The 25,249-nt window shown below is 22.6% G+C and overlaps 1 protein-coding gene across 4 annotated transcripts; it reads left to right on the top strand.

Moving 5' to 3' along the window:
- Positions 1 to 92: 92 nt before the first annotated feature.
- On the top strand, positions 93 to 25,156 carry LOC122711404 (cytoplasmic phosphatidylinositol transfer protein 1). Of its 4 annotated transcripts, XR_006346096.1 has the most exons (12): positions 93 to 320; positions 527 to 675; positions 759 to 847; positions 936 to 943; positions 1,006 to 1,077; positions 1,148 to 1,246; positions 1,322 to 1,477; positions 1,544 to 1,669; positions 4,698 to 4,763; positions 15,284 to 15,559; positions 19,781 to 19,906; positions 25,058 to 25,146. XR_006346096.1 is itself a non-coding variant. In XM_043930155.1 (9 exons), exons 1-9 carry the CDS (start codon positions 270 to 272, stop codon positions 4,746 to 4,748), a joined length of 801 nt encoding a protein of 266 aa, XP_043786090.1. In that variant the 5' UTR covers positions 94 to 269; the 3' UTR covers positions 4,749 to 4,880. The 4 variants fall into 4 exon arrangements, 2 of the variants coding, with proteins under 2 accessions (XP_043786090.1, XP_043786089.1); XR_006346097.1 differs by lacking the exon at positions 19,781 to 19,906 and having other exon boundaries at positions 25,058 to 25,156; XM_043930155.1 differs by lacking the exons at positions 15,284 to 15,559; positions 19,781 to 19,906; positions 25,058 to 25,146 and having other exon boundaries at positions 94 to 320; positions 4,698 to 4,880.
- The last annotated feature ends 93 nt before the right edge of the window (positions 25,157 to 25,249 follow it).

Genomic DNA, 25,249 nt, shown 5'->3' with positions numbered 1-25,249 from the left:
GTCTTCTAGTTATATTATTATTTAACTAAAATTTCAAACTTTATTATCGATTTAAGAAAAAGAGACGGACTTCATTCAATTCGATTGTTTATTGCTTCATTGCCTTCGGATAGTGAAGTTACTATTTAGATGACAATTTCAGTTATACATTATTCATTAACTAAGAAAAAAAACTATAATTTCATAAGAGAATACTAAGAATACATAAGAACTACTAGTTTTATGCAAATTTAAAAATTGTAAAACTTTGTAAGATTTTCGTTTCAAATATGGTATTAACGAAGGAATATCGTATATGCATGCCTCTTACTACAGAAGAGGTAATTCATCCTTTTTAAATTTGTAATATTTATTGTTGTTATAATTTTTAATAATTCCTTTTTTTCACAAACAATTATTACAATTTCATTAACAATTTTCAATTGTAATTATTCACTTTGTCAGTTAATATATTTTCAAAATTTTTAAATACAGTTTTGAACTTTCATTTTATTGAATTAAAGAATAATTTCAATCTTTCTTATAGTATCGCATAGGACAGTTATATATGATTGCCAGACATAGTCATGAGCAATCTGATAATGATGAAGGTGTTGAGGTAGTTGAAAACATAGAATGTGATCATCCAGAACATGGAAAAGGCCAATTTACAGAAAAAAGAATTCATTTATCTAGGTAATAATTATGATATCATTTATTTTTTTTATATTTAAGTTTTTCATTAAAAGATGACTTATTTTCTACATATTATATTACAGTAAATTACCATATTGGGTTCAATCAATCATTCCACGAATATTTTATGTCACAGAGAAAGCTTGGAATTATTATCCTTTTACTATCACAGGTACATTAGATATTAATAGAATTCATAAATATATATTTCTGTTTAATAATATTTCATTTTTATTTCATGTTATTTATGGTCTATCAAGAATATACTGTAAGTATCTACTTGTTATATTTCATTTGAGATTTTTTGCTATCTATAATTTTATTTTTCAGTGTTCATTTATTCCAAAATTTCACATCTCAATAAAAACACGGTATGAAGATAACAATGGATCCACAGAAAATGTATGTAAATAAGCATATGCTTTATACATTAATATAATTAGTTTTGTTATTTATATTACGATTAAAACAGTGTTTAGGGCTTTCTCCCATTGAGTTGATTCATCGTGAAATTGATTTTGTAGACATTGCATATGATGAACTTTCTGCAAAGCATTATAAAGAGGAAGAGGTATTATTATTAATATATTTAGTTTATTTATGTTTAGAAATTTATAGGATTTAAGATTTATATTTTTTATTTTAGGATCCAAAATTTTTCCAATCTCAACGAACTGGTCGTGGACCATTGGTAGAAGGCTGGAAAAATATCACACAACCTATAATGTGTTCTTATAAATTAGTCCATGCTTCTTTTGAAGTTTGGGGCATGCAAACTCGAGTTGAAGACTTTATTCATAGAGTAATTATATAATTTATAACTATAAAATGATTATTAGATTATTAAATATAATTTTTATGTCCGTAGTGTATAAGAGATATTTTATTATTGGGTCATCGACAAGCGTTTGCATGGATTGATGAATGGTATGATATGACACTGGAAGATGTTCGACAGTATGAACAAAAGATGCAAGCCGAAACAAATGAGAAAGTACGGCTCAGAAATCAAAATGAGAGATCAATAACACCTCTCACACCAACTTCATCAGTGCCATCTTCACCATTACCCAAATCTCCTACCAATCGATCATGGTTTTCTTGGTCATAGCCACAATTCTAAAAAAATTAGAGTAATCGATAGCCTATCTAGGGAACGTAATTAAAAATTGTGCAAATAAACATCGGCATTTTCGATTCTGTGTGTGTATATACATATATACTGTGTACATTATAGTCAGGTTACCTGTAACAGGATTTGTAAACCAGAGTTCCTGCTCTATGCTTCTAAATCGTTTTTGTGCAAGGTTATTAAACAAAGGATATTGATTGTCTAAATAATGTTGAATATTTTTATAGTTTAATATATGTTAAACTATTTTTATTTATATTAATCAGTTTAGAAATTAGTTTATTGAAAATAATATTTTAAATGAGGAGCAGGTTTTTTATTTTCAGTAGTTACGTTTGTGATTATTTATTTGATATTTGTATTGATTATTGATCATTGATCTAGAATAGAGGAGAAAAATAAAAGATGTAGTCCTCAAATCGTTATAACATATAAACAAGGCTATTAGCGAATCTTTAATATGGCTAGGTATATTGCATCCAAATATATTTGTCGATAGTATATACATTAGCTTAAATATGTATGAAATATTGTAAAAACCAGTGATAGCATTTATCTTAAGAATTATTAAATATTGTAGCAAAATATCGTACACAAAGGATATAAATATGTATGTATGCTTCTTGAATTGCAACGAATTTTCATGGCACTACTGAATTGCATTCTTCTTTAATCTTAACGAAGAAACTATAATATTATAGATAACTATAAAGTTTTTTTTAATTGAAAAATAAATAGATTGTATATATAGAATTATTGCTGCTAAAGCATAATTTTAATTTTTAAAATTTCAAAAAAGAATGTAAAGAAAGATACCTATTTTTATTTGTATATTAATATTTGAATATTTTTATTTTTCTTTTTTTATTTAAATTATTTATTTGTTTTCTAAAATTTTCTTGGGACCAAAAATAAAAAAAAAAATTAAAATTGAACAAAATAAAAAAACAAAAATAGATATGCACAAAAATTCACATACAATTTATAACTTTTAGATAGATTGCAATTGCAGCTATACATAGTTGGAATGTGTATATTATACCATGAAAAAAAAATATTCGATTTTATGCTTAGGAATTTCACTATTTATTTTCCATTGTTTATGGCACATTTAAAAATTGTGTTCCTATTTAAAAGGATATTTATACTATAGAATATTTAATTTCTTCATTATTATATGTGTATGTATTTAAATAAAAATTTCAAGCAATTTTTCTCAAGAATTAACTATCTTATTGTTTAGTTCACTTACTAGTTATGGTTAATTCAACCTTAAATTCCCAAAATTATAATAGGTTGCTAAAAAAAAGAAACAGATTGAATAAATAATTCGTGTCTCAAAGGATGAATAAAATCATTAAATTACTTATATCAATCATTTTCAAAAAAGATTATCTTTATAATTTTATTAATTATTCTTCATAAATTTACAAAATTTATTATCATTTTTAGCTTAAAAGCATCTAATTTCATTAATTAAAATACTTTATGCAATAGTGTGTAATAACTTTGAGCCAAACTATTAACAATAAAATAATTGCTTGAATGAATAATTAGAATGTCGTAAAGAGAACATAACTTTTAATTGTCTTCGAAATCGGCATGAAATTAATAAACTTCAATCTATGAATATATATAATGAATATAAAACTTGTTTCAGGAAATGCTTGATCCAGTTACCCCTTCTCCTCTTCTATCATTCATTATATTCATCTAGTAATTCGAATACGGTATCAGAAAAAGAAAAAAAAAAAACGGTTTTATGCATTGGTTTATCGAGATTTCGAATTGTTTTTCAAATTGATTTAAAATTCTAGAATATAATTAGTAGAATTATGACGATGAAGAATAATGTTACATCGACACGTAAATTTTTTATCTCGTATTTATTTTATAATTTATATAATGTTAAAAAGATTTAATCTTTTTAGAAATTTTCTGAGTCATTTAAAAATACATTGGTTATTATTAATATTATCAATTATATAATTTTATTATTGCTGAAATTTCTATTTTTTTTTATTTCATTATCATTATCTTATGTCATAATTGAAATTTTTTTTTTTGATATTAGATTTACTTTATATTTTTTATTATTGAAGTTTTACTTATTATTTTACTTATTATTATTTATTTGTTATTATAATTATTATTTTTTTATTATTTTTGTAATTTTATTCTTTTGTTATGATAGTATTTCAAAAATAATAAAAAATAATATAAATAATTTTTAAATAATTTTTAATGAATTTATTTTTAATATTTTTATGAAATATCTATAATCTATCTATATAGATCTATATAGATATAATATATTTAAATAATATCTAAATAATTTATGAAATATCTATAATTTTTTTTATGTATACAAAATAATTTAAAATCTATTTTTTCACGATTTTGTTACGATTGTATAATAAATAAATATTTTATCTAAAAGAAAATACATACTTCTATATATTAAATTTAAATAGCTTTGTTTGAAAAAAAAATATTGTTCCAATTTTATAGAAAATCCAAATAGAAATTTAATTATAACTTCTATTATTGCTTTTCTCTCTCAAAAAAAAAAAAAAAAAAAATTTAAAAAAATAGAAATTGATGAAAATAATTTTTTCTATATGACATTATTTTTATATTATTTTTTATATTCTATATCACATTACTTTGAATATAAAATAATCCGTTCGAAAGATCATAGATAGATATTTTTAATAATCGAATTTATTTTTATGATATATAAATAATTAAAAATAATCAATATTGATAAAAAATATTGAATGATTATCGTATAAATAAATTCTTTTAATTGAAAATTCAATTGTTGAATAAAATTGATTTTTATAAATAAATTATTTCTTGTTTTAACTTTTTTTTTCTTTTATTTCAGTTGGTGTCTTCCTGTTCAACTTACTTCAACAGCTTTAAAGTGCGATTCTAATAAGTAGCATCACAGGTTTATATTTATTCAATTAATAATATCCGATTATACAAATATTCATTTATTATAGTTCATTATTGAAGGTGTTTTCTACAATGACATGAATTTTTCATTGTTCTTATATATTATATAATTATTACATTAATTTTTCATATTTCTTTATATTATATCATTAATATAATATTATATAAATTATATAATATTATATAAATTATTAAATAAAAATTGTTTCGTAAAAAAATTATTTTTTTTCAAAATTTTAACGAATATAGATTAAAAAAAAATTGTTTTAATGTCAAGTGAAATACTTCAAATACTATACTATATTTTATTATATATATTTTATTACATCTTCATTTATTGTTATATCTAATGAAAAATATTTATGCATATTTTTTTTCATTGTTCAATAAATAAAAAATACTAATTTTATCGAATTCATTGTTTTATTTTTTAAATTTAAATTTAATATAAATAACATTTTTATATACAAATTTATGAATTTATAAATTAACAACAATAATAGATTCGAAATAATTTTTTTCTGAAATAACTTTTAAATTTAGAAAATATCCATTTTTTACTTCCAATTATGCAACTAACTGTAATTGATCCTCGATTGAAAAGGTTAGAAGGATTTTCCTATTATAAATGTTATGCAAACATTTGAAGCGATTAAAATCATAGTCACGCGGTAAGAAAGATCTGACTTGCTTTTCACCGGAAAGTAAGAATGCTTTCCCTTTCTGTCACGTGGCCATGGTGTATCACGTGTTCCCATAGGCCGCGTGAGATTGACATTGACACGTGAACAACTCAATTGAGGATATTGTATTTTGGAATTAATGGGAATTCATTTGATCGACGTTGTCCTTCCTACTATTAGAATTAATTAACGATTCATCCATCCCTTTACGTTTCGTAATCGACGATCCATTTAATTAATCTATCTTCTTTCCCTCGCATTTGCGTAATCGGAATTACGTACAGCGTACAGGGATGATTTTATTAGAGAATTCAATGTTAGAATTAGTCAAAAATGTAATTTCGAATGATTGAAAATTTAGATTAACATATTGATGGAAAAAATGAAGAATAATTTTATGAATTATATTTCTCATATGAATTTGTATGAATATAAATCATATATTATATTTTCGGTATTTTTTAATATATGGATGATTTTTTAATATATATATTTAATATATTTTTAATATATATGAATTTCTAAATAATTTTTCATACAAAATGAGAAAATCGATCTATAAAAAGATTTGAAATCAATCAATTAAAATTTGAAAAAAAACTCTATAGAATAAGTATAAAAGAGGATATATAAATAATTCGATATATATAATCGGGAGAAATTTTGTTTCATCATTTGTTTCAACTCTCTAAATTCAAAAAAGGAATTTAATAATTAATAATTTAATAATAAAAAAGAATATTTGAATAATTATCTCTTATCTTTTAATATTTAGTAAATTTCAAATATACAAATTTAATTTTTTTTAAATTCCACTATTTTTTGATAAAAATAATCTTAATCAATATCATCATTATATTTTACTAAAAAATAATGATAAATTTTAAATTAATATATAATTTAAATTAATAACATTTTCTTAAATAATTTTTTCATTTCTTAATATACTTTTATTAAACTTCTAGATACTTTTAGATTTTTAATTTTTAAAAATTAAAAAAGAAATTTTTTCATTTTTTCATTTATATAAATGCATCACGAAATGAAAGTAATTTATCATAAATTACAATAACAATCTTAAACCACTAATATAATGAAACTCAGTATTATTACTTGTTGTTTTCAAAAATAAAACCACTTAAACATCTCGAATATTTTAGCTAGAATTTATTTAAATAGCTAATAAAAAATTCATTGATCATAGAATAATTTTTCGTCAATCTTTGTGCTGATCCAATATATTTGAATAAGGATCTATTGATGTGCAATCCTGCAACTAGATGGCGATAGGGTAGAAGTGTGATTCCTTGCGCGACTAGTCGCATCCCTAACGAATTTGGAACAGTTGACGCGCGTACTTTGTCACGTTCGTGTCGTTTCTTGTGATTCTATTATTAAACTTTTATTTTTCTTTGTAATTTTTAACTTAACTATGCTTAATTAAAAGATCTTTTGGCTTTTTCATATCATGTGGTAAGTTCTAATTGTTATTTTTAATAATGGAAAATATCATTCTTTTTAAATAATTTTTTATTTATATGAAATATTTAACGAATTATTTATTTGGACCAAATTCATTTGAATCGATTTAAGATTATTGATAACGCAATTTTTAAACGACGTTTGATTTTAAATTCTATTTAATCTAATTTATTATTATTTGTTTGATCGAGAAAGAAACATGTAAATATTTGATTAAGATTTCATTGGTATTAAGAAGTAATAGGATTAAAATGAAGTTATTTTTCATTTTTCTTTTTTATAAGTAAAATTCTCTTATAATAATAAAACAATATAAATTTTTAGCAAATATATTGTATGTTTTCCAATATTTATTAAAAAAAACATGTTTCATATTTTATATTGATAATATTTTTCTCAATCATTACAATTACGTCAATAATTTTACAAGATTAATTCTCATTTCTTCCATCTCATTAACGAACAAGAGACAGCCTTTTTATTTATTGAATACGAAAGTCAAAGAAACATTTTATATGTATGAGTATCGAAAATAATATTCATCTATCTTCGTTGAGATTTTTTTAATGCATAATTATTCACATGTACATCAAATTATTATTATTCACACACAATTATTAATGCACATCCTCGTGATTTCCAATTATTCGCAATTCCCTCGATATTCACCATCTTTTATCAATATCATTTTCTTCATCAGCAATTATTTTCTATTATCGACAATATTAGCATTAAATGTGAAATATAATTAATTTTTATTTTGCATTTTATCGGAGTTCTGCGATATTGTAATGCAACATCAAATATGTAGCGCGATTTGTATATAGAAAAAGTTTTATACAAGTATCAGTATTAAATTATTTATGAAATGTTTTTCTTATTTTTGTTTTTGTGAAATGTTTCGAATTCGGATTATTTATATTTTGATCGACATTTTTCTTATTGACTTTATAATCTTAGAATTTTAAAGAAATCTAGATCTTATAATTTTATTATATTTCTTATAAAGAAATTAAAATTGTTTATAAAATTATTACTAAAAAATAAATATTTTAATATAATAAATAATAATAATAAAATAAATAGTTATTAAGTTTTTATTAAATAGTGATAAAATGAAAATTTTTGATGAATTTTTCGAGTTTGAAATTGCCCCCAATTTATCCCAAATATCAAAATAATTACTTTTTTGGGATATAAAAGAGGAGTAATTTTGAATTTATATTCTTATTGTACAGAATAGTAAAAAATCTAATAAATAAATTTTGCATTTAACTTACTAAAAAAAATATATATAGAATTTTCTTTAGATATATCAAGATATAATATCTTGATATATCTAAAGATATTATTAATATTAGTAGGTAAATATTATACTAATTTTATTATATTAGTTCACAAAGAAATAAATCTGTTTCTCTTTTTGCGAAGTTCCTATTTTTTAAATTTAAAGATTGAATAATTATAAAAAATAAAATATTTCATACAAATTTCTTCTTTAATTTTTTCCAGATAATTATACCTTCTTAAGAAAGAAATATAATTAAAAAATGTTAACTTATTTCTTTTATTTTCTATCAATTTTATTAATTCATTTATTATTTTAATTTTTAATTAACTTTACTATTAAATATTATCATTAATTTTTATTATATTTTTTTATAAATAAAAATTCACTACAATATTATCAAGAAATATAATATAACAAAAAATATAATATAATAAAATATAATAAAAAAAGTATATTCAATATATTTCAAATAGAAAAAGATGCTTAATTAAAAAATTTAATTGAATCTTCACTAACTTTATATTCATTATTAGATCTGATCATTTTGGATTTGTTTTACTTGGTTATACTTTTATTCACATGAATTATCAATACACTAAACTAATTAATCTTGTCATTTTTCTTCAATTAGAGCAGTTTATTAATCTCTTCATGATATGGATTAGATCTAAAGTCAGTTGATAGAGTCTTAAATTATAGACAAAATTAGAGCATGTGACATATCTAAAGTGTAATAAATGAAATAATAGTATCCTGTTAAAGTAATTCTCTCTAACTATAAAGATAATTCACTTCTTCGATTTCTATTGAATTCGATTCTTCTCTTCCTATTATTGGATTTTAAAGAAGGAAAGAATGAGAAAAAGTTTTAATTAGATATTTAATTACATAGTGCGTTAACGAGTTTAGAGAGTTTTACAAAAAAAAAATTATATCTATTTTTTTATTAAACAGTGAAATCAAGATTTTTTCAATATTAAGATTTTTTGAATATTAAAAAATAGAAAGAGAAAAATTTTTATAACATAAAATCACAATATTTTTATCAATTCATAAAATATTTAATTAACTTTACTAATATTTGATAAAATTTTATTAATTTCGTGAAAAATTAATAAAATTCTAATTTCATATAAGATTATAATTTGTAACATAATTTTCAAATGAGAAATTATTAAAATAATTCGAAATTCTTAGTTGCAATTAATAATAATGCATTCATTTCTTCGATTTTCAAGAACCCAAAATGAACAGAATCGAATTTATAGGGCATTTAGCAAAATTATAATTTCTCGTTTGATATTCAACACGTACAATCTACCCACGCAGAAATTATTAGATCGATATATTCAGTTCCATCCTTCTAATACTATGCAACCAGTGTTGCATAAATTTCAGTTTAAGTTCCATGATTCTGGAAATTCTGAAATCATAGTAGTCATTGAACCATATTTAATATTCTCTGTAGATATGTATTCGAATAAGCACATTCTTAATGAAGATTCTTACTTTTGTAAAATTCTTGTTTTATTACAACCTACAACGTTAATTTTAAAATAATATCAATATAATTTCAAAATAATATTACTATATAAACTAATATTAATATTTATAGAATCTTTATAAGATATATTTTTGTAAGATCAATTTTAGGGATAAAAAGTTATTATGCAAAAATTCTGATTGATGCTTAAGTTATAAACAATATATAAATATATAAACAATAAATAAAATTTACACTGAATGAAGTAAAGTGAAGATAAATCTTATTTTAATGTCTTATTTTAATGCAAACTTACATTATTTATAATTTAACAAATCTTAACTGATATTTTTATGTACCAATTTTTTGCGTTTTATTTAAACTTTCTATTCTAAAAAGAAAAAANATATATATATATAAATTATATATAAATTTGGAAATTATTAGATACAAAAATTAACGTCATAATTATAATTAATATTAAAACGTATGATATAATTATAGAATTAATAGATATACGATATTAATTTACGATACAATATAAAATAGTTAATATTCGTCATCAGTATTATTCGACATGTTGTTCCACTCAGTTGCCAAATTACAAGAGAGAGAAAACTTTTTAACAAGCCATAATTAGAAACCACAGTTTGCACATCCGTACTGAAATGTGTTTAATTTATTTATCTGAGAATCCAAAACTTTCTTTTTCCATTCGATTTTCCTTATCAAATTTTCACCATATCGTTCATTAAAATCGCGCATACACAAAATCGCAAAGGGATCTTGAATTCTGGCAACAATCGTTAAGTATTTATCCAGGTCAAGGCCCAATAGTCGTGATGGATTCGCAACAGAGCCTCTCTTGTGAACAATGAGCGCGTGATATTGCGCTAATTAGCGAGCGAATATTAGGAAAGGCGAGGAAACACACGCTTGGCCCGGTGTTTCATTCTAAATTGTTACATTCATTGCGGAGAATTGATTGTCGAGTGATATATTTATTCGCTGTGCGCCTGTCGCGAATACCTGTTCAGGTATCATTCTGGAAGAAATAGTACATTAAAAATTCGTATTGAAATTTTTTTGAATTCTTATAATTTTGATCTTTTGAAAGAACAAAAACGTCTTTCGCTAACTCATCGTTATTTATATTCATATATATTATAAATAAAAATGAAATAATGATAGAATAGAATTTTATATTTCTACGAGTAACAAAGATAGCGAATTCGTTCGTGTTTACTTTATAGTTGAACATCATTATAGTCAATTTTAAAATATTCTTCTTAAAATCTTCGAAATCGAAATATTTTTGTGGAATGTTTTCATAATTACCGATATTTTTTTAATCGATAATTTTTTATCGATAATTTATTATCGATATTTTAATATCTTAAAATTTCTTTTGACAGAACTTTGATAAAAAAAAATAAAGAATTGGAATATTCGTCTCTGAATCACTTTCAAAGAGATATTTTCACGATGACTACATGATATTCGATAATATAATATAATAGTTTAAAATATTATAATATAATAATTTTATTATCATAACTTATTACTGAATTATCTCATATATAATTATATGCTCACCAGTTTTAAATAATGGCTTTATAAATAATATATATATAAATAATATTCTCGATATTCCAGGATGGAAATTAAACGTACAAGCATATAATCAATGTTCATTCATATATTTATTATTTTCGATACCTGTCGATAATCAGTCATAGCCATAATTCATGGTTGGTTGCTTCCAGACATCTCGTTAATTTGTGCATCTTTAACTTCTAATAATTAAGTATTTACTTATTTAAATTTCTAAATTTTACAAATCAATTTTCCAAGCTTTTGAATATTGTCAATTTATATAATACAAGCTAATATAATATGGTACAATGGACTATTTCTATCATTAATTAGATTAAGTTCTCTTTGAAGAATAAGATTTATGGGATATATACATTAAAATTAGAAACAGAAATTTTTTTTTCAAAAAATATCTTAAATTTTGTATGTGTTCTTTTTTAAAGTACAGAATTTTTTTTTATTTTTATTTCAATAAAAATATATGTATATTTTTTTAGAATATTCTTGAGAAATCGTATCATTTTTGTAATGTAAAAAGTATCTTTTGCCAAAATTGTCAGATTTTATCCGAATGATTCATTTGGAAAATAATAATTTGATGGATCGATTTTTTCTGTTGAGAGAATTTAATGAAATACGCGTGGAAGGTAATTATCTTAGTCCATTAGTATCTACAAATCATTTGGAATTAATATATTTGTTTTATCAAGTAATTTTTTTTTCTTCCCCAAATTATTAACTTATTATTTTTTTTAATTTTTCTTTTTTAAAAAACCATGGAAATCTAGATTATCACAAATTTACAATTTTTGATGATATTTATTTGCGAATATTTATTTCTATCTATTTTTCGAATCCTAATTATCATTTGCATTTCTATTTGATTTATATGTTTTATTCCACGAATAAACCAGATTTTTCTACTTGTTAGTCTTCAACCAATTTGAGTTATTTCTTTGAGAAATTAATGTAATTAATGTAATAAATGGATTTTTTTTTAAATATCTATTTTTTTTTTCTTCTTTCTTTTTTTTTTTTTTTTTTTGATATAAAAAATCTTAGAATAAAAAAAATTGAATGTTATGTATAAAAAAAGAAATTATTATTATATTTTATTTCTTTTTTCTTCGTTTTTAAAGATTAATAATATTGAAATATAAATTAAAATTGAATAATATTGAAATAGTAAAATTAATTTAACAAAAGAAAACAAATCTTGACGTAAAGAAAAGCGAACTATAAAAGTTTTTATTTTGAATTTATATTAGATTTATATTAGAAAATTAATATTCATTTTTTTTTATTTATTCAAATATATTTATATCTACAAAATTTTAATTACAAAAGTTTTATTTAATTGAATTATTCATAAATATTTAACCTGATTTAATATTTATCCTAACCTCAATATATATTTTTGATATTAATAATGTATTTTTCAATTAATATCATTATTCATATCAAATGTTGAAATAAAGATTTCACGATATCAAAATTGAAAAATTATTAAGATAAACAATATCTCAAAAAAAATAAGTTTCATTTTTTTTCCTTACCTTAATAAGATAATTTTTCTTAACTACGATTTTTCTATGTACACATTCGCTATTTTTCATTTGAATCCATTCATTTAAAACTTATCCTCTTGTTTCTGAAAAGCAAGAAAATCTAGCTGAAAATCTAGCTATCTTGCGAGGAAACTTGATTTATTTCGATTTCTTTAACGATTTCATCACTAAAATAATCACAAAAATGAATAACTTGTTCAGGAAGGTTCAATTCAATTTATGATTTGAGTGGAAAAAACAGGACAGCCTTTTCATAGAGTTGAGAATCGATTTTCAAAATAACTTTAAATTGTCATGCAGTTATGCACTTATGAGAAGTTTTAACGAGACTTCTCAAAAGTTTAAGCTTAAGCGGTAGTTTAACCTCAAATATCATGGATAAGGATCGCATTTAATATCACTATTTTAATTTAAATTTACTGATTTGTCTTCAAAATATCTTCTTAAACTCTTCTATCTTCTTATCACTTTAATAGATTGATTTATTAATTTTAGCTAAACTTAGGATAAATTAGTTTATTATTTAATTAATAATTTAACACTATTGTTAGTAAGTAATATAAGATAAAATGTATAAAATAAAATATGTGATTACAAAATACAAAATAAATATAAAATATAAAATTGATAATTATTTATAATTGTTAAAAAGCTTTCTTGAATTTGAATTTATGTTGATATTATTGAACATTAGAAATTTTTTTACATATTTTTTTATATAATTTATTTAATTACAATCTAATCTAATCAATCTCTTAAAAGAATTTATAAGACCTATTAAAATTATCACTTCAAAATGTAATCTCTTGATTGATAGCCAATCTTTGTTGGAGACGTACAGTTCTGTGTAACTATTTTGCTATGTGATTGATCATTAAAGCCTCTACCTACATAGATATTCCATAAAGAAATATCACATGATCCTTATAACGCCTCTCGAGATTAAAAAACAAGTTGATCAACCGTAGAATTTGTAGAACCACGAATTTAAACTCTCCGCTCTCTTGACTCGGAATATAAACCAATCAAAATGATAATCAAAGTGTCATGTCGCCGAGCTTTTTTATTGGTTCTTTACTTTATGATTTAGTCATCAATTTAAGTGTTTATAAGTGAGAAGAAATTTTGATAAAAATAAATTTTTTTAAAAGAGTTATTTGTTTAAGATATATATTTAATTTGCATCAGATTGATAAAAAATTATAGAGTTATTAGAAATTAAAAATATGCGAATGTAGTATTCATAGTGATTTTATTGATAGCAATAAAATTTGTAAAAAAAGAAAGTTTTTATTTATTTTTCAAATAAAATAATATTTATAAAAATAAACTATAATTTAAAATTTTAAATTTTTAATAGATAATACTTATACTACTTGTATAATTTAAAAAAAATCATAATAAAATTTCTTTAGTCATAGATTTTTTTCAATCTAATATTTTTCGAGCTAATAATGTATCAATTAATTCTCTTTTAATGAAGTTGAGGTATGTTGTAAAAAATTTTATTGAAGAATATTTTTTTCTTTATGTGATGAAATTAACCATCTAAAATTATATTATTTTCTTTCTATATTAAATATAATATTTTTAAGTATAAATAAATATTTAAATTCTTATATAAATTGAATCATATTAAATCATATAATCTGTTTAACTGTGTACTCTAATAGAATTCCTCTTCAATTCTTGGATGATATTTTAATCGAATATTGTTTTGCCACATGTTGATCAATCACTATGTGCTGTTGACAGGCACACAAATCGTGTAACAAGACGTCACGATTACTAACTCTTCTAATCTCCATAAATTGAAAATCATTTTCTCCTAGCTGTTAGAGACTTTCAAATTTGTAATAAGAAACAACTTTAATGCGTGATTAATTTTTTAAATGTCCAATTTGTTTAAATGTACTTAATTAATTGGAATTAAATACATTATTTTTTATGTATTTGAATAAAATTTCTGTTAAATTCCATTAAAATTTTTAAATTCCTATATTAAATATTATATTTATGAATTTTTTTTGTAATTATGAAAATTGATTTTTTTTAATAATCGCATTTTTTCAAATAAAAAATCTACGAAGTCATTTGTCAACATCATTAATTCGACAGATATTAATATTTATTTAATTATATATTGTAATTAATTTCTAATTATAGTTGATATATATCAATTTAAATTATTATTTCATTGTATTATTTTCCAATAAATCACTATAGATTATATAATCCATTAAATTAAAAATTTCAAAGATTTTAAGAATTTTAAAAATCGTAAAAATTTTAAGTTGTTTTTCAACATAGAAGAATTTTAAAATTTTCAGAAATTCTAAACATCTAACTAATTAAGCAATACCAAAACCAAAAGAAAATTTTCTAACAAGTTTCATTTCTTTATTACAGATTCAAGTTACATTTCATATTGAATGGATGAAATCGGATCAAAATTTGGAACGTTACATCGAAATTCGAATCTCCTGCGTGGAATTTTCACCATTGAAATTCAGGTTACTGTTCACAAAGGATATAATCGTGCTACTATGCAAACTAATATGTAATGCTATAATTGGACAAGATTGTGCAGATGGTGTTAACAAAGACAACGTTATATTACGGACAGAGAATAGCTTGGATATAGTTGGCTAATTATCATGGAATCTAGGACTTTGATTAGCTCAGGTGAGTTATATTTAATATTCATTCTCATAATCCCATAGTATTTATTCTTTTTTTGAAACAAATTTTCTTTTATTAATAAATGCATTATTATGATGATATAGGATTATAACAGGAATATAACAATAGAAATATAACAAACTATAAATTCAATTTTTTAAATGAATATATAATTTCTAATGGAATTCTATGTTTCATTTGTAAATAATATTAGAAAAATTGATATTATAAATTATATGCAAACTTACGAAGTTATTTTGATATTATTATTCTCGAAAAAATTAGATTAGTGTAGAAATTAGGTTAGATAATCTAGTTTAATTTGCATGATTCGCATGAGTTTTTCGTAAATTTCCGAAGAATGAATCTTTGTTTATTTAAAAAAATTTATTGAACAGAGAAATCTTATTTAAAATGTTTGAAAATATATGAATTATTTCAAATTTTCTTCAAAAACTAAAATTATTGTTTATGGAAAAAATTACATTTGAAATAAAAGATTCATATTTATACTTTAAGACTATTATAGATACATTTACATAATATAGATTATATCTCTTTTTTTTAACTGTTTTTAAGCTAAGTAAGAATCTTTTGTTTATTAATTTAAGATTTTATTTTCTATTAAAGATCGAATTTTGATTTCCTAAAGTTTCTCACTTTTCTAATACAATTCGATTTTTATCGTTAGAGATTTAATTCTGTTTATGACAAAGTTATTGTAAAATAATCCTATTTCTTCGTAAAATTTAATCTTTGTTCTTAATTCTATACGCTTGTAAAAATATCTAGTTTTGATTATTAGATCCACTTTATTAGATCAAATTCTAGATTGTTGAAGTGATTTTGTACTCTGTATTCAGAAATAATAAAGAGCTAAATTGTTTCAGATTATTGTTCAATCTGATTTTGTTTCTTTCTTTTAAAATAATTCTTAATAGTTATTGATATAGATATAGATATAGTATTATGATATAGATATAGTATTTACTTTTCAATTAAATGATTTCATTTAATTTTTACTTTGAAAATCTAACCTAACTTAATACAATTATTTATTTATATATAATCTTCTAAAATGAAGAAAATATTATTTATATCATATAAATTTTTATCGAATATACTTTACAAAACTTAAAAATCGTATTTATTTATCCGGAAACAAAAGTGATATGTAATTTCCAATTGAGAAAAATAATATAATGTATCATTTTGAAAAATGGAAAGTGAATACAGGATGTAAAATGATTGTTCTTCGTTGTTCATTATTTCATATATAAAACGTGGGATGTAATTAAATCTGCAGTTGACATAATAGATTATCCATACGGTAATTCTTCATTCTATCTAATTATAAATTATTCTAATGCTAAAATAATACAATTCAATGAATGAATAGAATTTCATGATAATGATTTTGATATTGAATATATCGATGCATTCATTTAAAAAAAAAAAAAAAGAAAGAAAGAAAAAAATTTGAGAAGTTCTTTGCACTATAGTTCATTATCCTCGTTATAAAAGTCTTTTTTCCGAAGAGATTCTCTATTCTGATTCCAACAATTGTTTCAGAATCTTCGAGAAATAATGGAAGCGCGAAGTGGACAATATAAATATAAGCTTTAAAGATCTATGTTTCTATTTCCATGGAATTTTCTTCTCCATCCAAAAATAAGTGGTTTTTTCACTTTTCCAGCTGGTTGATGCAGGTCGACATATAGTGGGATTTCTGACCTACAAAAACCGGTTGGGTTGTCCTTGCTAGCAGCCTCTCGCAATCGATTGTCCCATTTCAACGTGAATATTCTAACATGAAACTGCGAATGAAGCAGTCGTGATCGAAATATTCCCCTCTACCGAGGGAAGAAGTTTCTATCCGTTCTCAATGGAGGAAAGTTTCTTGATGATTGAGAAAAGTTTTTCTCTTTCTCTTATCATTGCTTTTTTCACAATCCCAAGAACTATTCTAATGATGAGAGTTTGTTGTTCATAAAACAGAATGCATAAAGAAATTTTTTGGATTTTGGAAAGAGATTTCTTTTGAATGTTAGAAGAATATTTCATAAGGATATTTCATTCGGTTATTAATCATAAATGATTAAATTTTATTCAAAGAGATGGTTTTCCAAAAAAATTATTCATGAAATTAAAGAAAGATTTTTCAAAATATTTTATAGTTTTATTTTAAATTTTAGATGAAAAACACAAAAATATTTAGAAATTATACGAAATATTACATACAGGTGGAAAGATTTATCTGTTTGCTGTGCAAATGTGAGTAATTTTTTACAGTGATTATTCTTCCATTCTCCTATTCAATATTCAGTGTAAATATATGAGAGAGTACAAAAGAAGAAAAATATGATTACTTTGATATCTTTGTAAAAATTAAAAAAGTCTTTCTTCCTATAGAAGAAAAATAGCAGAATATTATTTTTATCTCTCATAAAATTACGTAGACATTAATGAATTTTTTCATGAATTTTTCTTAAGAATGTTTCTTTTCTCAATTTCACGTAAAGCATACTGAATTTTTGTCATAGAACTGCAAATCATTCGAAATTTATATTTAGCCTTGAAACTCCAATTTCAGTGGAATTGAATTTTATGAAAATTTCATCAATTGTCGTCGTCTTTGTTCCCTACCTAGAGCGACTGTGTTCAACCTGGTTAAACACAGCTCAATGATGAAACTCTGTTTAATCATGTAATGGAAATCTGCGTGTTTTTTTGTAGAATATATTTGCAATTTTCAATTTTCTTGGTGAGGTTGATAACGAATTCTTCAAAAGAGAACTTGGGGAAAAGTGGAAATAGTTTACATTAGTTGATTATGAAATATATTGCGAAATATTAGTTAAAAATTAAATATACGACAAAATTATTTAAATTAATGATACAATAATTAATTTTGAAATTACGTAGAGGTGGATCGAAATCTGATTTCGAGGTTTTAATCTTGATCATTAAAAAAGATGAGATATAAGAAATAAAATATTAATTTCTATCTACAAACTGATATTAATATAGTAGAATTTTATTTCTTTATCTTTTTTCTTTTTTTTTTTTCAATAAAAAGTTATTTCTTTCGAGGTACTTATTCTTGCCAGAAAATGCATAGAAAAATTCAAAAAGAAGTAGTTGAGCAAAGAAGAATTCATTTCTTTTGGAGAAAATGGATTTAAAGTTTTCCCTTGCGATGAGAAACTTTAACATTTTCGATACAATAGCGAAGATTTAAAATCGGTAAGAAAATTTTTCAAGAACATTTTTATCCATCAGTGAATTCGTTTCATGAGATACGTGTTGATCTTCTACTTGACCTATTTCACTGAAACGTCAGTGAAACATCAAGTTGCTACTGTTTTTCTATGTTTTCGAGCAATTTCGTACCATTTTTCTGGTCATTTTGCGCCAAAAAATATTCAACATATAACATAGTATAATTTAATATAGTATAATTTAAAGGACGAAAAGAATGAATTCTCCATTTTCTTTTCTTTTCTTTTCTTTTTTTTTTAATATTTAGCTTTTAAACATTTTTAGTTTTCATTTCATTTTTACAACTCTCATAAAATTTTTAATATTTGAGAATACAATTATTTAAGTCTACTTTTAGTTTTGTGTTACAAAGTTTTCTTATTTCCACGAAATGCAATCATACTAAATTTGACGACGAAAAAATGAAGACAAAAAACTCTTTTTTCATTGAAAAGATAATATATATAAATTTAAAACGTTTTAAAAATTGTTTGCTGAAAACAAATGAAATTTTATTACATATTTATTTTTATATATAAATATTATTTTATAATAAAGAAATAGAAAAAGAAATAGGAAATTCAATTTTCAATTAAAATATTATTTTATAGAAATATAAATAATATTTAATAAATTTTTTTTTATAAAAAAATAATATCATGTTAATATCAAATAAATTATACCATAAAAAATATTCAATCAAATTTTAAATATTATTCAAATATTATTTAATAAAAAAAAGAAATTCTAAATCTTTTAATAAAAATTCAGCAAAATTTTAGTATATCAATTAATATCTAATAAGATAAAAATATTATTCGAATATTCATTGGAAAGAAAAAAAAAAGATAAAGAGAAAAATATAAAATTCAATTTTTACCTAAAAACACAAATACTATACGTCTAATCATTTCTATTCATTCATTTAGCCTCTTGAAGTTTTTGTACCTATTTCTCTTACAGATCCTATTCACTTTCTTTCGGCCATTTTGAAACGGAATGGACGATCATGGTATGAACAAGAATCCTGTCAGCAGAACACGACGTTTCCGAATCAGACTCTATTCATGAACGAACACGAGGCAAGAGGTACACAGTACACGCGCGAGATTTTCTGGCAATGATCCAACTAGCCTGTACCATTTTCTTCTTTGCTCTTTTTCTCTTTTTTTTTTCTCTCTTTTTTTCACCACTCTACTCTAAGAGCTATTTCCTAGTCACAAAAACTAGCTTTCATTGGCGACTCTGTTGCCTCTTTCTTAAAATGTATGGTTAGATATTAAGAATAAGAGATTTCCCCTTTTTTTTTTATATATTCATACTATATTTTACTTTTTTTTTTTTCAAGACTTTCAATATTTTTTATTTCATTAGTATATATAGTTTTGTCAAGATTAGAGATTAGAAATAAGGGATTATTATTATTTGTAAAGGATTTCTTTTATATGATTTAATAATTTACAAAAGATTATAGATTTTCAGTGTTTTGCTTTATTATGCAATATTTAAAATAGATAATATTTTTTTTTGCACTTTTTTAAAATGTATGATTAAAGATTAGGAATAAAAAATTTCTTCTTTTTTCTTGTAATGCAAATAGTTTCTATGAGTATTAAATTTTCATTTCAAGAAATTATTTCATCACATTTAGAGGATTTTAGATTAGAATTTAGAAACAAATAATTTCATTTCCTTTTTTCTTCAGATTGTATAAAAATTGTTGATGCAAATCTAAAAATAATTATTCAGAATATTATGATTAGAATTTTATAAAGAATAGTATTCTTTATAATTTGTTTAAAAACTTCTCTTGAAAAACTGGAAATAATAATTCTTGTGTTCTTATAATAACGCATATTTTCTTTTGTTTAATTTTATAATTAAATAACAGAATGTTGCAATATTACAAAACATTATTTTGATATGATTTTAAGAAAAATAATTATATTTTTTTATAATTACATTAAAAACCAAAACAAAATAAATTTTCTTTAATAAATCATAGATCGCCATTGAATTTAATTGGTTGTGAAATATCTACCTATATTTTATTCGATAAACATTAAACATGAAATCAGAAAAGATTATCACTCTTTTAACTTCTTCTAACTTCTATTAAACCAATTAAAAATAATAATAATCTGTGAATCATTAATATTTAATAAAACAAAAGTTTTATTAAAAGAAAAAAATGATCATAAAATTATAACGAGAAAATTAACTCAAAGAATTTTCTCATGTTTTCCCAATTCTTGGAAGCGAAAAAAAGAAAAATATTTTTCTCAAATTTACAAACTTTCAAATCTCTTGTCATTGTCATTAACAACGTCTACCTTATTTCCTCTGATAAGGAAAAATTTCTCTTTAATTCATTAATTTCTCTCCTTCTCTTGAAGAAAAAAAGAAAAAAGAAAAAACATAAAAAACAAAATAAAACCTGGCTTATAGAATTCAAGTGATGTCGAGTAGAGAATACGAAATTACCCACGGCCGTTTAAATTTCTCAAGGATCCTCAACAGCCGCAGCCCCGTTTCCGGATTTTGCGTTAACGACTCGCTGACTTCCGTCGACCGTCCTTTAGCCTCGAAACGATTCGTTTCCGCCCATTTCATGGCTCACATCCATCCCGAATAATGATCAACGATTCTTTTTTTTTTTTTTTTTTTTTTTGTTTGTTTTTCCAGACGAAACAAATCTCTTGCCTTGGAAGAAAAAAATCCAACAAAGCATCAGATTTGATGCGATCCTTAAACACTATAATTTTCACGGAGATCGTTATATATATTTTTAATTGAAACATATTACATATTTTGTTAGAAGGATTGATTTTTTTTCTGGATATTATAGGAGGAATTTTTTCAGTTTGGTTAATTTAATTTGTGGTTTTTTTTTTTAATTTTTTCGAATTAAGAAGAATTTTTAATGTCACTGAAGTTGGTTTTTAGAAGTGATAAAGAATCAAGAATAAAGAAGCAGATTCCGATACTGTACAAGTGGCTTTAAGTAGTACAAGTCAGCGATAAATTGTGGAGACACAAGTTCAATAATAGTTCGCTGAATTTTATGATAGACTATAGGTACATAGACTATAGGTTGAAAGAAGAAATTTACAATATGTTTTTATTAATTAAAACATATATTTCTTTTCTACTTTTCTCGCCTGAGAAATTTTAATATTAATTTTCAATTAATTTTATGACAATAGCCACAGATTAATCGCATTAGAATTGTTTAAGAAAAAATTAAAGTAATGAAGAAATATTTATTCTCTAAGATTTATTTCAAATAGAATAACTCAATGATAAATGAATCAAAACGCGATTTTATTATTATATATTCGATTTAAGTAGTTTGTATGTTCGAAAAAGATTATGTTGTTGTATTTGTATGTTCGAAATATCTTTAATTATATTCGATTACTTATTTTTAATTTAAAAGATTTTTTAAATATTTTTTTAAATATAAAAATAGAAAGAATTTTTATTTTTTAGAAAATTTCTCGGTCAAATTTTTCACGATATCAAAACTGTATATAGATAAGATAAAACTTAGAGAAAGAAAAGTTTGGACATTTTAGAACTGTACTGTACTACATCTTAAGTAGTACATCTCAGCGATAAAATAGCATTGTCTACTTATAAGCTTATACATTATAATCGCGTAAGTAGTACGACTTAATAATAATAAACTTTCTTAAAATTCGAGGATGGTGAAAAGACAGATTCGAAAAACTATTTCAATTTCAAAGTTTTCACAAGATTTATATCGAATTCTTTCTCGAATTCGATACATGTACACATATATACTATGTACAAAAAGTGCAATGGAAATGGAAATTTTTATGAGCAAACTTTCATCTGATTCAGCATAATATATAAAAATATATAAACAAAATATATAAATAGATTTGAAAACTTGTCTCACTGGCTCATTCTTTTTTTCATCTTGGGAAAAAAAAGGAAACTGATTTCACTTTATGCACTTCAATCAGAACAATTAATTAAATTTTATTAACTCATGAGAAATATGAGACATTTATACATATTCCACCATATTCTACATATGCAAGAAACATTAATAATTAAATTAAATTAAATCAAGAAATCTTTTTTTAAGACAGACATGAACTTTCGAATTCTTATTTTTATACCACGAGAAGATACGAGATATAAAAAAATAATTATAATATATTTATACATATCTCAAAATTTCATTAGAAAGTTAATATTATTATATTCTTTTGTCTAATTTAAATTATATTTATAATTTAACAAATACATTAAATGTATATCAACTTTCTTTCTCGATCTTTAAAATTGATATTATGAATATATATACACATAACACACATACACACACACATATATATATAACTTTTCCAATTCCAATGCAACAACTTCTTTAATCGAAGCCATCGATATTGAAAAATCTCATGAGATTAAAAGAGGAGATCCCTTCCATCATCAATATCGTCTCAATATCGTTATCTTCTTCGACGACTCGATTTATTTGATCGTGGAATCGATCACATCCATCATTTTCATCAAGGAGAGAGGGAGAAAGAAAATCTCTCCTTTATCCTCGTGAAAGCCAGTTTAACGAGTAGGTGTTACAAATCGATTCCTTGATGTCTTCTCTCGTTCAATGATCAATGGTGAAGTTTATGTTATATATAGTATATAAAGTTTTCAGTAAGTCTTCTAACTTCTTCCGCGAAATTTAGAAGGGCGAAGAAGAAAATTGGAAATCGATCAACGAAGAAAGAGGAGGAGGAGGAGGAGAGAGGAGGAGGAGGAGAACATCGAGAGAAGATTCATGTTGGTTGATAAGTTGAGAGGAACGGGTGAATAGGCGAAATACAATTTTTAGATGCGTGCATTAAACCACTGGGGGATGGCGTTAGCTAGTGATTTTATGAATAAATTTGGAATAAAAATTCACCTGATATCGAATGTTGATATTTTTCTTTTTTTTTTTTTTTTATCATTTGAAATTAGAGTGAGAAATAAAATTTATTAAAGAAGGAAGAGGAATTTTCAGTTGATTAGATTAATAATGATGTTATTAAAAATTATATGTTAAAAATGATATTGAATTGAAATTCTGTATGAAAATTTATTTAGTATGGAATATGAATTTTTTTTGTCAATTTGATAGTCAAAATTACGAGATAAAATTTATGCAAGAATAAATTTTTGGTATATCAACAAGAATGATGTCATGTAATAAAAAATTAAAATTTAAAAAAAATTAAATTACGCTGGAAATTCTAATTTTATTATTGTGAATTTGCTGAATCATATAGAAAATGGCGATGAGAAAGGTAGAAAATTTGTTAGGAATTAAAAATAAAAAAAAACAAATATCGTTCAAGGATTATTGCCAATTTTCACTTCAATGTCAGACAATTAATGTCAATTCTTTTGTAACCTGACATATTTGCCAGATAATCACCAGCAAATAATCTTATTTGAAACTTTTTTCACGTTTCATTGTAAAAAGTGGAAGTTTAAAGAGTTTAAAGAGAAAAAAAACATTGAACGATTGTTTGAAAATTCTTTTCCAAGCTTAATATTCAATTCTTTTTTATGATGACAAAAATTTCAGGTTTTTCATTTTGGTTAAATAATTTTATATTAATTAAATAGAAAATTTATAAAGTTTCGGCATTTAACATCATTTTCCTCCTCAAAAGTTGTTTTAATAAATAAAATGGAAATGAAATATTTAATTATTAATTTGTATGATATATAAATTTATTGTGTAAAAAAAAAATTAAAATTTTTTGTTTTTAAACAATTCAATTCTATAATTTCTTTTTTTAAATTTTTTAAATTATTATTGAATATATATTATTAATTATATTATTAAAAATTATTATTAAATATTTTATAATTAATTAAATTCACATGTTGAAATTATTAAAGGTAAATTTCTTTCTTTTTTTTTTTGCTTATTATATATAAATATTATATGTTGCTTTGAGAAGAAATCCTTTGGGATGAAAGACCATCATGCAATGTTATGATATTTCTAGATTTTATGAATATATATCTATCAGAAGCAATAAGATGAAATCTGCATTTCATTCAAAGTACTTCGCTATAGCATCGTATAGAATATACTTCATAATAAATTAAATTTACTATTGATATTTATTTTAGTTTTAAAAATTCGTTTCAAATTTTCTTTAAAAAAATATTTTTTCAATTAACAATTTTATAATTCTTCTTTTTCAGATGAACATCATAAATGAACCAATTATCTTATAATTCAGCCCAAGGCACAAATTTTATTCTCAATTTGAAATTCAGATATCATAAAATTTATCTTAAAACAATTCTCTACTCTTCTCCATTATAAAAATACATTTTTGAAATTTTTCCAAGTTTTAAAAACAGATGAAAGAATGAGTATATTTTCCTAATTGA

The sequence above is a fragment of the Apis laboriosa genome, unplaced genomic scaffold (genome assembly GCF_014066325.1).
Source record: "Apis laboriosa isolate Shangri-la unplaced genomic scaffold, ASM1406632v1 scaffold170_cov151, whole genome shotgun sequence".
Taxonomy (NCBI): Eukaryota; Metazoa; Arthropoda; class Insecta; order Hymenoptera; family Apidae; genus Apis; species Apis laboriosa.
The sequence above is the reverse complement of the archived record's forward strand: the minus strand, read 5'-3'. Positions and strand labels throughout refer to the sequence as shown.